The sequence below is a fragment of the Rosa chinensis genome, chromosome 4 (genome assembly GCF_002994745.2).
Source record: "Rosa chinensis cultivar Old Blush chromosome 4, RchiOBHm-V2, whole genome shotgun sequence".
Lineage (NCBI taxonomy): Eukaryota > Viridiplantae > Streptophyta > Magnoliopsida > Rosales > Rosaceae > Rosa > Rosa chinensis.
In genome coordinates, this window is record NC_037091.1 from 2,900,234 (window position 1) to 2,912,340 (window position 12,107).

Genomic DNA, 12,107 nt, shown 5'->3' on the forward strand with positions numbered 1-12,107 from the left:
AATCATCTATCCAGGGTAACCATCGAAAAAGCGGATCACCAATTGTCGAGTCTCCGTTAAGCGCAACTCCGCTAGCGGAACTTTTCCCTTTTCATCTTACAAGCGAGATAGTCTCCGCTAAGCGCAACCCCATTAGCGGAACTTCACCCTTTTCATCTTACAAGCGAGATAGTCTCCTCTAAGTGCAACTCCACTAGAGGAACTTCTCCCTTTTCATCTTCCAAGCGAGATAGTCTCCGCTAAGCCCAACTCCGCTAGCTGAACTTCTCCATTTTCAGCAAGATGGTCTCCGCTAAGCGCAACACAGCTCACTGGGCTACTACCAAGTGGGTCATCGCGCCACTACTTGTCGCTTACTATCAGCGGAGGGACTTCCGCCAATGCCGAATCATGAGGTAACGCCTCACTCTGACAATGTGGCGGTGCAGTCGAGCCATGCTCCCACTACTAGAATTTTGCTCTTAGACATCACAACAATTACATCGGTGAGGAATTCACGCGATGTAAAAAAATGTCATTAACATCGATTCCTCAAATTCCGATTTGTATGCATATAACTGACATCATTTTTTACTGTTGACTGATGTCTATATTTTGATTCCAAAATTTTTGAAAACGCAGAAAGACTAAGTTAAAAAATTTTGTATAGGTGGGGAACAAAATTTTCGCACTTACTTCACTCACTCTCTCTCGTCCTTCCCCGAAACGCTCTCACTCTCCTCCTTACCCTTCTCCTCCTCCTCCCCTCTCTCTCTCTCTGTCTCATCTCGGAGGTGTAACCAGGTATTGACTCGTCGGAGGAAGGCAAAGAAGATGGTGGCTACAGTGAGCCCACTCCGGTGGTTGGAGATCGTGACGGAGGAGAGAGTCTTCCAGATCCACTTTCTTTCTCCTCCACTAATCTGAGTTCTTGTTTCCTTTCTGTTCAGCACCCAACCTCCTCCTCCATCTCCGAACGGCACCGAACCGTCCTCTTCTTCCTTATCCACCTCCGATCAGAACCCGACCCTTCTCCGCCTCTGACCAGCACCCAGCTAAGAACGAAGAGAGAGAGGCCGAGTGCGAAGGGTTAGGGCTCAAAGATGGTGGATGTTCCAGAGTTCAAGGCCCCCATTTCGGAGACGAATCGGAGCAACTCCGAAAGAAGTGCGCTGTTGGAGAGGAAAGATCCCACATTGGAAAAGTGACAAATAAAATATAACTTATAAGTGGGTGGATCTCACCCAATTGTACCGAGGCCTTTTGTGATTAAAACCCAACACCTAACGGGTGGTTAAGTTGGGACAGTATCGGTACAATGGTGGGCCACGGGCCACGCTTGTCGCTGTTTAACATGGTATCAGAGCTGGTCCTTCTCCAATTGCGTCTCCACGTAGGCATGTATCATGAACCCAAATTGGGGTTCCCTGTATTGCCATTGAAATTACCAAGTGTCCAATGTGGGCCTTGGATTGTATTGACCAAGTCTCCGATATGAGACTTGTGTCCCAATTTCTAATGTGGAAATTGGATTAATTAATTTCACGTGCAGACCTAGAGTTAGGTTGCACGTGAGGGGGCGTGTTGGAGAGGAAAGATCCCACATTGGAAAAGTGACAAATAAAATATAACTTATAAGTGGGTGGATCTCACCCAATTGTACCGAGGCCTTTTGTGATTAAAACCCAACACCTAACGGGTGGTTAAGTTGGGACAATATCGGTACAATGGTGGGCCACGGGCCACGCTTGTCGCTGTTTAACAAGTAGAAAAGAATACTTTGATTTTAGGGTTTTCAATAATAATACTATTCATCCCACAAAGGGGTATATATACAAGGACAAGAGAAGTAGTCTAACCATAATAGGAAACAATCATTCCTATAATTACCTGATAACCTAAATAAATAAGAATCATAATTACATAAGATTTACAGCTATTCTACACTCCCCCTCAAGTTGGTGCATAGATATCTATCATGCCCAACTTGTCAACTGAGCTGTCAAATATCTTCCTGGATACTCCTTTAGTAAGAACATCAGCTAACTGCTATTCTGAGTTTACAAATGGAAAACGAATAACCTTTCTGTCAAGATTTTCTTTAATAAAATGACGGTCAACCTCCACATGCTTTGTCCTATCATGCTGAACTGGATTATGTGCAATCTCAATTGCAGCTTTATTATCACAATGCAAATCCATAGGTTGTCTAAGCTTGTAACCTAGATCTTTCAGGACATTACGAATCCATAACATTTCACAGACTCCATGTGCCATACCTCGAAATTCAGCTTCTGCACTTGATCTGGCCACAACTTTCTGTTTCTTGCTACGCCAAGTGACAAGGTTCCCTCCTACAAAAGTGAAGTACCCAGATGTAGAACGCCTGTCAGTTTTATCACCAGCCCAATCTGCATCTATGTATCCCCTAACTTCCAATTCATCCTTTTTCTCAAACAGTAATCCTTTACCTGGCGCCATCTTCAAATACCTCAAAATCCGAAAAACTGCATCCATATGTTCTTCACTAGGACAATGCATAAACTGACTGACAACACTCACAGCATAAGCAATATCAGGTCTAGTATGTGAAAGATAAATCAACCTTCCTACAAGACGTTGATACCTTCCTTTATCAGTTGGAATTTGATCAGGATAAATGGCAAGTCTGTGATTCATCTCAATGGGTGTCTCAATTGGACTGCAGTCCAGCATCCCCGTTTCAGTAAGTAAGTCAAGAACATACTTCCTCTGTGACAGTGAAATTCCCTTCTTAGACCTCGCAACTTCAAAACCCAGAAAATACTTTAGTTGCCCCAGATCCTTCATTTCAAATTCCTTTAACAGATACTTTTGTAACTCATTCATCTCTTTCGGATCATCCCCTGTAACAATCATGTCATCAACATACACAATAAGAGCTGTAATCTTACCATTCTTACGCTTGATAAACAAGGTATGGTCAGAATTGCTCTGTCTGTACCCAAAGGCTCTCATGGACTTTGAAAATCTCCCAAACCAGGCTCTTGGAGATTGCTTCAGGCCATACAAAGACTTCTTCAATTTACACACCTTGCCAACTTCACTTGGGTAATTCTTAACACCTGGGGGCACATCCATGTACACTTCTTCTTCCAAATTCCCATTAAGAAATGCATTCTTCACATCAAACTGGTGTAAGGGCCAATCTTTGTTTGCTGCAAGTGAGATTAGAATCCGAACAGTATTGATCTTTGCCACAGGTGCAAAAGTCTCCTCATAATCAATCCCATAACGTTGTGTGTATCCTTTGGCAACCAACCTCGCCTTGTATCTATTAATAGTTCCATCTGCATTAAGCTTCACAGTAAATACCTAACGACACCCTACAGTCTTCTTTCCAACCGGCATAGGTACTAGTTTCCATGTTGCATTCTTTTGAAGAGCTTCCAATTCTTCATTCATCGCCTTTGTCCATTTTGGATCCGTTAATGCATCCTGCACGTTACTAGGAATAGATACAGTAGATAATTGATCAATAACAAGTGCATGTGACCCAGAAATCCTATGGTTAGACATAAAATTAGCTATAGGGTATTTAGCTTTGGCTTTGATATCTGGTTCATATTGTTTCTTAGGAATTCCCTTGGTAACCCTTTGTGATTTCCTAGGTTCGACACTGTCTAACCCAGAAGATTCATTAAAGTTTAGGGGTACCTGAGGCGGATCATTCTGACCGGGATCTTCAGTTGGTGATGTAGAAGGGGGAATATCTTGTGTGTGAGCTTCAGATACGTCTTGATTTTGATTCAAACTATCCAGAAAAGTCGTCTCTTCTGTCTCGGAATTCACAACACTCTGTTCGGCAGTTACATTTTCTGTTTCGGAATTCACAACACTCTGTTTGGCAGTCGCATTTTCTGTTTCGGAATTCGCAACACTTCGTTCGGCAGTCGCATTGTCTATTTCGGAATTCACAATGCTCTGTTCGGCAACTGCATTTTCTGTTTCCAAATTTTTTCTACCCTCAAATGTATCCTCCAAATTTTCCAAGTCTTCAAAGACATCAAAATCAATAATAGAACGAGGATTCCCTTCACAACCTCTCTCCCCCTGAAGGGAAGACTGAGAAGCTCCCCCTGAGTAATAAGGCTCGGATTCACGAAAAGCAACATCAAGAGAGACATGTAAAGTGCCAGTAAGGGGATCATAACATCGATAACCCTTCTGGAAGTCAGCATAACCAACAAAGATACACTTACGGGCACGGGGATCAAGCTTGTTGCGTTGAGGCTTGGGAATATGAACATAGGCTGTGCACCCAAACACCCGGGGCTCCAAATTAGGCATAGAAGGGATGGTCAAAAATGTATGAAGCTTCTGATGAGGATTCTGAAACTCAATCACCCGTGAAGGAGTACGGTTGATAAGATATGCTGCAGATTTTACTGCTTCTCCCCAATAGGACCGAGGTACATTCATGCCAAATAAGGAAGCGCGAACAACTTCCATCAACTGCCTGTTCTTCCGTTCTGCTAACCCATTCTGTTGAGGAGTATAAAAATTGGAGGTTTGATGACGAATTCCATGTGACCGGCAAAACTCAATCATAGGGCCATTCACAAACTCTCCACCATTGTCTGACTGAAACACTCGGATGGATTGTTGATACTGAGTTGCCACCATTTTGTGAAATTCGATAAACATTCCAAATACATCACTCTTATTCTTCAGAAATGACACCCATGTCATGCGAGTGCAATCATCAATAAACGTTACAAAATACCGAGCTCAAGAAAGAGAAGGAATCTTTGCAGGACCCCAGACATCAGAGTGAATTTTCATAAAAGGAACAGGACTTTTATGAAGACTTGGTGAATATGAAATACGGTGGCTCTTGGCCAGTTCACAAATGTCACAATGGAAATCCAAATCACTGACAACCGAAAACAAATGAGGTTGCAGATTCTTAAGATAACTAAAAGATAGATGACCTAAACGGCGATGCCATAACCATACTGCTTCCTTTGCATTCTCTACCCCATTAATCTGATTAGCTTGCCCCAAAAGATGCTTCTGGTTTTCTCCAGTCTCTGTCAGATCCAGGTAGTATAATTTTCCCCTTCTAACACCATAACCAAGAATCCGCGAGTCAAAATGTCTTGAAACACACAGAAAGATGGATAGAAGGTCACAATACATGCAAGTGCTAAAATAATCTGACCAACAGATAGGAGATTATAAGCTAGTGAGGGAACAACTAGGACAGATTCAAGGGTTAAGGTATCAGATACAACAATAGAACCTTCTCCGGTGACCGGAGTTAGAGTACCATCAGCAGTAGAGACAATATTTTGAGAGGAACGTCTAAGGTTTTTCACAAGACTAGGGTCATTGGTCATATGATCAGATGCACCTGTATCAATTATCCATGTATTATTCAAAGTAGCCTTACCCTTCATACCTGACTGCGCTACATTAGCGGAGGCATTGTCGAGATGCTCTTCCTCTGTAGTAGCAATAGCCGCCTTGCCCAGATTCTTTCGCTGTTTCCTGGTGAATTTCCACCAATCAGGGTAGCCAATCACTTCATAGCACCGCTCCTTGGTATGACCTACTTCCCCACAGACAACACATTTTTTGTTTGCGTATGGGTTTGGTTTGTCATGAGGACGGCGTGGAGAAGGACCTGGTTGGCGTTGAACGGCCATTGAGGAATTTGGGGTTTGTTTGTTTTTTTTTTTTTTTTTTTTTCAGGTTTGGTTTTTCTAGGGTTTCAAAAATTCAGGGATGGCTTGATTTTAACGGTGGTGGTACGCAGCGGTTTGTGGTGTGCTTTGGGATTCAGGATTCAGGATTTAGGATTCAAAGGATGCAGGCAAGTTCAAAGGATTGAACCTGCTCTGATACCAAGTAGAAAAGAATACTTTGATTTTAGGGTTTTCAATAATAATACTATTCATCCCACAAAGGGGTATATATACAAGGACAAGAGAAGTAGTCTAACCATAATAGGAAAGAATCATTCCTATAATTACATGATAACCTAAATAAATCAGAATCATAATTACATAAGATTTACAGCTATTCTACATGCGCTACGGTTTCCGAGGTAATTTGAATCTTTTCAGTTTATGGATTTGGTTCTGTATCTTTGAAGTATTTGTGAGTGGGTTTCTTAAGTTTCTTCACTCTTGTGTGATTCCTTCTTTAATTTATTGAACGGATTGGATTACTGGCATGATACTCATATGAAGATATAAATCCTCTAGTTTTGTTTTGATTGGGGATGGAACAGAAAATTGAACTATCGCCAAAAATGGTACTCAGAAAAGTACTGCTGTTGGTGTTTGATGGAAATCCCGTTGTGTTAGAGAATATATTATCAACACAAGTTCAAATTATTTGGATTTGAAATTAGAAAATTTGGTTTTGTTCTTGATATGCGTTATTTGGGGTTCTAGAAACATTGGATGGGTATTACTGTTTTTATGTGTATTGTGTTAAGAAACTAATTAAGATACATTCATTCTGGTTGCTGTTTAGAAATTTAGTGAAATTAAAATCTAAACTTTTGATTCTATTTTCTTGTCATACAATATTTGTTTCTAACCCATGCTCCCCTGCCGAGAAGAGGAACAAGTGCGATGAGCGGCAGTTCGATTCCAACAAGAGGCCTCCTCACAGAGCTGGACTCAAAGCTGCTGTTGCATTGCCCGTTGCTTCTGAGCAGTACGTTAATTCTTTCTGTTTGTATTTTTTTTTTTACCTGAATTCCTTTGTGTTTCGGAATAGTAATTCAGTATTTGTCATCGATTTTGTACTGCTGCAGATCTCAATTTGCCTCCAAACAAAACAACAAGGCGTACCCTCGCCGGCGCCCTCGCTGTACTCCGGGAAATACTGGTCCACAATCTCGTGATACTCCGCCGAAAAGAGGTGATTTGATGAGTTCAGATATGTTTAGATATGGTTGCTTGTTGTTATTTTGAGTGATGAGTAATGAAGCATTTCTTGTACGCGGTTTGGTGTAGATACTGGTATTGCCAGTGAGAAGGAATGGGGTATTAGCTTGTTAAACGAACATGTGAAGGAATCCAACACTAAAGAAGATGGAAGTACTTGGTACCGAGAAAGCGGGGAGAAGCTGGGGAACACTGAGTACAGATTTAGGTGGACAAGGATGGGTGGTGCTTCTCATGACTCCTCTTCAGAGTGGAGTCAACCATGACATAACATAGTTTAATTTACATATACATGACTATCATTCTTCGCTTGTTCGGAAACTCAACCATGACATAACATAGTTTATTAGGCATTTGTATTTATTCCCATTTACAGCACGCGCCTAGAACGCGCCTTGAGAAAAAGAAAAAACAGTGAGAGTGTGGGGTTCTCTCCCGGTCGAACGCCGCCGGCATCTTCTACCGCTGCGTCTCAGCCGGGAGGGGATTTGTCTGGAGGCGGCAGTTTTTGATTGGCTCTACCCTTTGTCTACCATCTCATGCTGGTGTTTGGTGTGGTTAGGAGGAGGGTGTGTGTGTGTGTCAGTTGCAGATCCGCCGTCGGCCGTGAAGGAAGGGAGATCCGAATGCAGCGGTGGGTTTGAGAGGGTTTAGGGGGTTCTGTGTCCTGATCTGGTGTCCTCTTGTTTCCAGATCAAACTTGTCTGGGCGCGTAGCTGGTTGTATTGAGGATCTCTGGTGATCTGATGTCAGATCGGATTCTCAGTCAGGTTTCCAGTGAGCTATTCCAAGGGTTGGGTGTTGTACGGTGTGGTGGGCTGTGGATTTGGATTGGGAGGCTTCGATGGCTAGGACGGTTGGTCTTGATCGTCAACTGATGGCAGTGTTGGTGGAGGTTCTGAGGGGCGGCATAAGGTGGTTTTGATGGTAGCAAAGGCGGGAGGGCTCCTGGGGTTGGGCTGGGTTACTGGAGTTGGGCGGGGCTGTCCTGAGTTGGGCCCTGGCCTTGCCCCGAGGGCCTACCCAGTTTTGGATCTGGTTGTGTTGGCCCAGGAGAAGTGCTGCATCTCCTTTTGTTTTTTCGTTGCTTGTTGTTGTTCTGTTGTTTGTTTTTGTGTTTTGTTTTTCTTTGATCCTTTGTGGTCGTGCTTGTGGCTGAATTCAATACACCGCTGATCGAGTGATGATGTTATTACACCTGCAACTATCACGTGTATTCACTTCTCAGGAGGCGGAGTTGACTCGAGGTTTTGTCAATCCTTCATGGGTTTAGAGCTGCTACCCAGGTGGAATGCCGACGTCGTCTTACCAACTTTGTTTGGCAGTTTTGTCGGATTATGAGTCTTCTTGGTCGATAGGACTATTTTCTTGTCTCATGGTGTACCGGAGATTTGGTAGCTCCATTAGGAAGTTATGTTCAGGCCTTTTGGTTTGACTCTTGTTATAAGTGACCCATTAGTGGCTCCAGATTGTATCGTTCATACCACTTGTAACATCTTCCGTATGAATGCACTCATTTGATCAAAAATTAGGCATTTGTATTTGATCGAGATTAATGTGGAAAACAACACTAAAGTCTTTGTATGTGTGTCTACTTCTGTTCATACTCAAGAGTCTAAAACAAATTGGGGCAATTATTGGCTTTGATTTTATAAGTGTATTTAATTGGATTTATTGATCTCATTGACAGTGGTGGGAGAAAGTGACTGGACCGGATAGAAAGAGCTAGGTATATCTCTTCCTTGTTTCTATCTTCAAATCCTGCCAATTCAATCCTATTCAGAAAAAAAGAGGATCATGATTATGCAATCTAAATATTGAAGTACTTTTGTATTCATCCATGTTTCTAGAATTTCTGAAATGAACACTTTCCACTGCCGTGGCAAACAAACTCAAGACTGTGGGCATGGAATCACAATTATGCACAACATACTAGATTACCTAATCATGTTCATACATCTCAATTATTGATCTTTCTGCGAATATCACTATTATCTGTCATTGGTATATATTGGCAGACATTACTTTGATTTTTTTTTTTTTTTTTCTGGTTCTTAAATAGAGGCATGATTCATTGGATTGGAGAAGCTACGTACAAGAGCTTGACTTGTCTTCCAACCTGTTGGAGTCAGTGTCTTCCAACCTGTTAAGAAAGAGCTCCCAGTTGGCTTTGTTAACTCTATTAATACCTAAGCTAGAATTGACCAGAAAACCCTGTGTGAAAATGATTTTATTTAATTAAAACAATTGAACCACTTTAAATTTTAACAAATCCTTCAAAATGTATGTTCTGATAAAGTCTTTTCTTATTTGTCATTTCAACTTAGTTGTCATGATGCTTCTCTTGCTATGTATTTGATCGATTTCAATCGATTTGAGTATAGCTGTTTGAATTTCAAATTCGATTTAAAGGCTTATGAATCTTGTTTCTTATTGTTAAACAGAATTATAGTTCATTGATTTTGACTTGGTGTGTCTAATTAAAGCCAAGGGCTTAGGTGGAGTTGATGAGAAAGATGTGAGGAAGGCTCTTAAGGGCAGATCAGAAGCTGAGGTGAAAAGGGTCATTGACATTCTCATGGGTGAGTTAATAAGCTATTTAATCCTTTTCATTGAACTAGCTAGTGTCTAATTAGTGTTGCAAGTTCAGAACTTTGAGATTATATTGGAATGTTTCTGATCCATTTATTGTGGGTGAGGATTATGATTACTTGTTAGACTATTTGATAACATATATGATGTATGATGTTGCAGTTTTTGTGTTATAAGCAAGATTGAATATTCCTCATTGAGCTAGTGTATAATTAGGGTTGCAACTTTAAAACTTGGACTTGAATTTGAATATTTCTGATGCCCTACATAGCTTTTATTCTGGGTATGAACTTATTATACTAGTTAAGTTCATTGTATTTGACAGATATGGTGTCGTAGCTTTATGTTGTTGTGTGGGTATGAATTGAGATTTCTAGCTCTACTTAAACTATTAATGCAAATAGGTCTGATGTCTTAGCTGCTTTGGTATTGTGAGGAAGGAATCGATTTCATATTCATTTTGCTCTTTCCTTGTGTACTTTATATTTTAGCTATAGATCAATGATACTGTTAAGTCATTACCCTCTACTTTAACTACTTTTTGTGATTTGAAGTTGCAATTTAAGTGGATATCTGTGAAACTAGTTCTCAACTCATTGGCACATGTTTTTGCTAGGTTCATTTGCAGCTACACCAAGGACTGGAAATTCAAGTTACAAGTATTTTTATCTTGTAACAAACTGCTATGTTTTTCTCTTTTTCTTTTTACTGTATCGACAAACCGTTTTTGTCTTCATATGGTATATTTATGAGACTTCAATCTTGTTCTTTTTTTTTGTTATTGTATATGGAGAAGTTTAGGCCATATGTCCCCTTCTCCCTACTCTTTGTACTGTTTTTATCAATAGTATTAATGATAATTTTCTTTTGCTTACCACTGGTATTCTCATTGTGATACTTTTCTATTGAAGAAACTGATTTAGTAATCACTTCTAAACTAGAAATTGAAGCAAAAAGAATGAAAACACAACAATTTGAAATAACAAACTGATGTTATAAATGACTCAGGACATCAGTTCTATCTATAGAATATATGTCTAATACTAATATATAAATCAATTTCTTATGTAAAACGATGTCATAGTAGGATACGAAATCAGTTTTTTATGAATGAAACGATGTGTAGGGTCATTTTATACATCGGGAGTTTCTAAGAAACTGATGTCTAGAGTCATTTTTAACATCGGCTAAAAACCGATGTCTGAGATTTCCCGATCTTTAACATCCCCCACTAAGACATCGGATGGTTTTTTTTTTTTCTTTAACATCGGTTTTTGGCCGATGTCTAAGGCCAAAATTCTAGTAGTGTCCTCCGGACAAATAAGGGGACACGTCAACACAGTCTTCGACGGCACTGATCAGGCACGTTGACCCCCGCCACTTGGGTATCGAAGATTGGGCTCGTTACCCAACACCCTCTGCTTAGTGCAGCTCCCCTCAACAAATAATACACCGACCAAACGGAGGTCTATCTTAGCCGGGGAGTGTGGGACTCCCTGGGGGGCCTAGCAGGGGCCCACCCGAAAATGTATAAAGCGTTCGCTCAGTAAATCCATGGTTGACAACGCACTGACGCTAATTATGCTTTTGCAAGTCTAGTGGAAGTAACGCTTCAAACCACTGGGCAACTCCCCAACCAAGATTGCCTTCCTTGACTGGGGATTTGGGGGACTTGTACTTACATGAGCATTTGCAAGCATAATTAGCTATAATGAGTCATGCTCATGCTACCGCCAGCGGTATTGACTCCCACCAAAGGAGTGACTTGCGGGAACACAGCCAAGCAGGCTACCGCCTGAGCCCCGGCTTACCCCCAGATCGCTACTAACGCGCCGCCACGCGCCGCGCCAAGATAGCATCAGAAGCTCCAGAAGCTGAGACTGAAACATATTAGTCCCACATTGAAAACATGGAGCAGATCAGCTCTCTCCTCACCTATAAAAGGTTCTCTCATCTTTCCTCATTAAATTACGCATTTACTACTTACCTACTATTACTTTGTCAACATAAATACATTGACTAACTTGGGCATCGGAGAAGAGAAGACCGCTCAACGCGGTCTCCCTCTGACGCCCTCTGTATTTTACCTGACATGTAAACGGAAGCTCTGAATATCACAAGTAGCGGTCTGCCCATCAGATCAGCGTTAACCGAGGTTCAGCTACCGCTGAACTTTTAGACATTAACAAAGAGCAAGAAGATCTACATATCAAACAGTAGTCTACGCAACTTTACAATCTCTAATCAAGCAATCAATTATGTGCACATCATGCAAAATAATTAAAACTCACGACCAAAACAAGTTAAAATCACACAAATGATTTGAGATCAACAGGGATGGTTGCAAAAGGATGCAACTTATCCATTCATGGAAAGGTAAGAAGGTCAAGGAACATGAGACGTGTTTAATACATAAAATTAGGGACTAAATTCAGTTTGCCCCATCTAATTTTGGGGCAAACATTAGTTTGGTCCCTAACTTTTTTTTTTAATCATGATCGTCCTTGCACTTTCAATTTCCGCCAGCGAAGTCCAAATTTCAAATTTGATGCCAAAAATGAAGTCACAAGTAGAGTTGGCACCAACATAAGG

General features: G+C 41.1%; 1 protein-coding gene across 1 annotated transcript; it reads left to right on the forward strand.

Annotated features, from left to right (window-relative positions):
• The first annotated feature begins 380 nt into the window (after positions 1–380).
• On the forward strand, positions 381–8,559 carry LOC121052759. The gene is made up of 7 exons (XM_040518607.1): positions 381–485; positions 908–1,147; positions 6,053–6,070; positions 6,593–6,690; positions 6,791–6,897; positions 6,993–7,273; positions 8,456–8,559. Exons 1-6 carry the CDS (start codon positions 381–383, stop codon positions 7,187–7,189), a joined length of 765 nt encoding a protein of 254 aa, XP_040374541.1. The 3' UTR covers positions 7,190–7,273; positions 8,456–8,559.
• Positions 8,560–12,107: the final 3,548 nt, after the last annotated feature.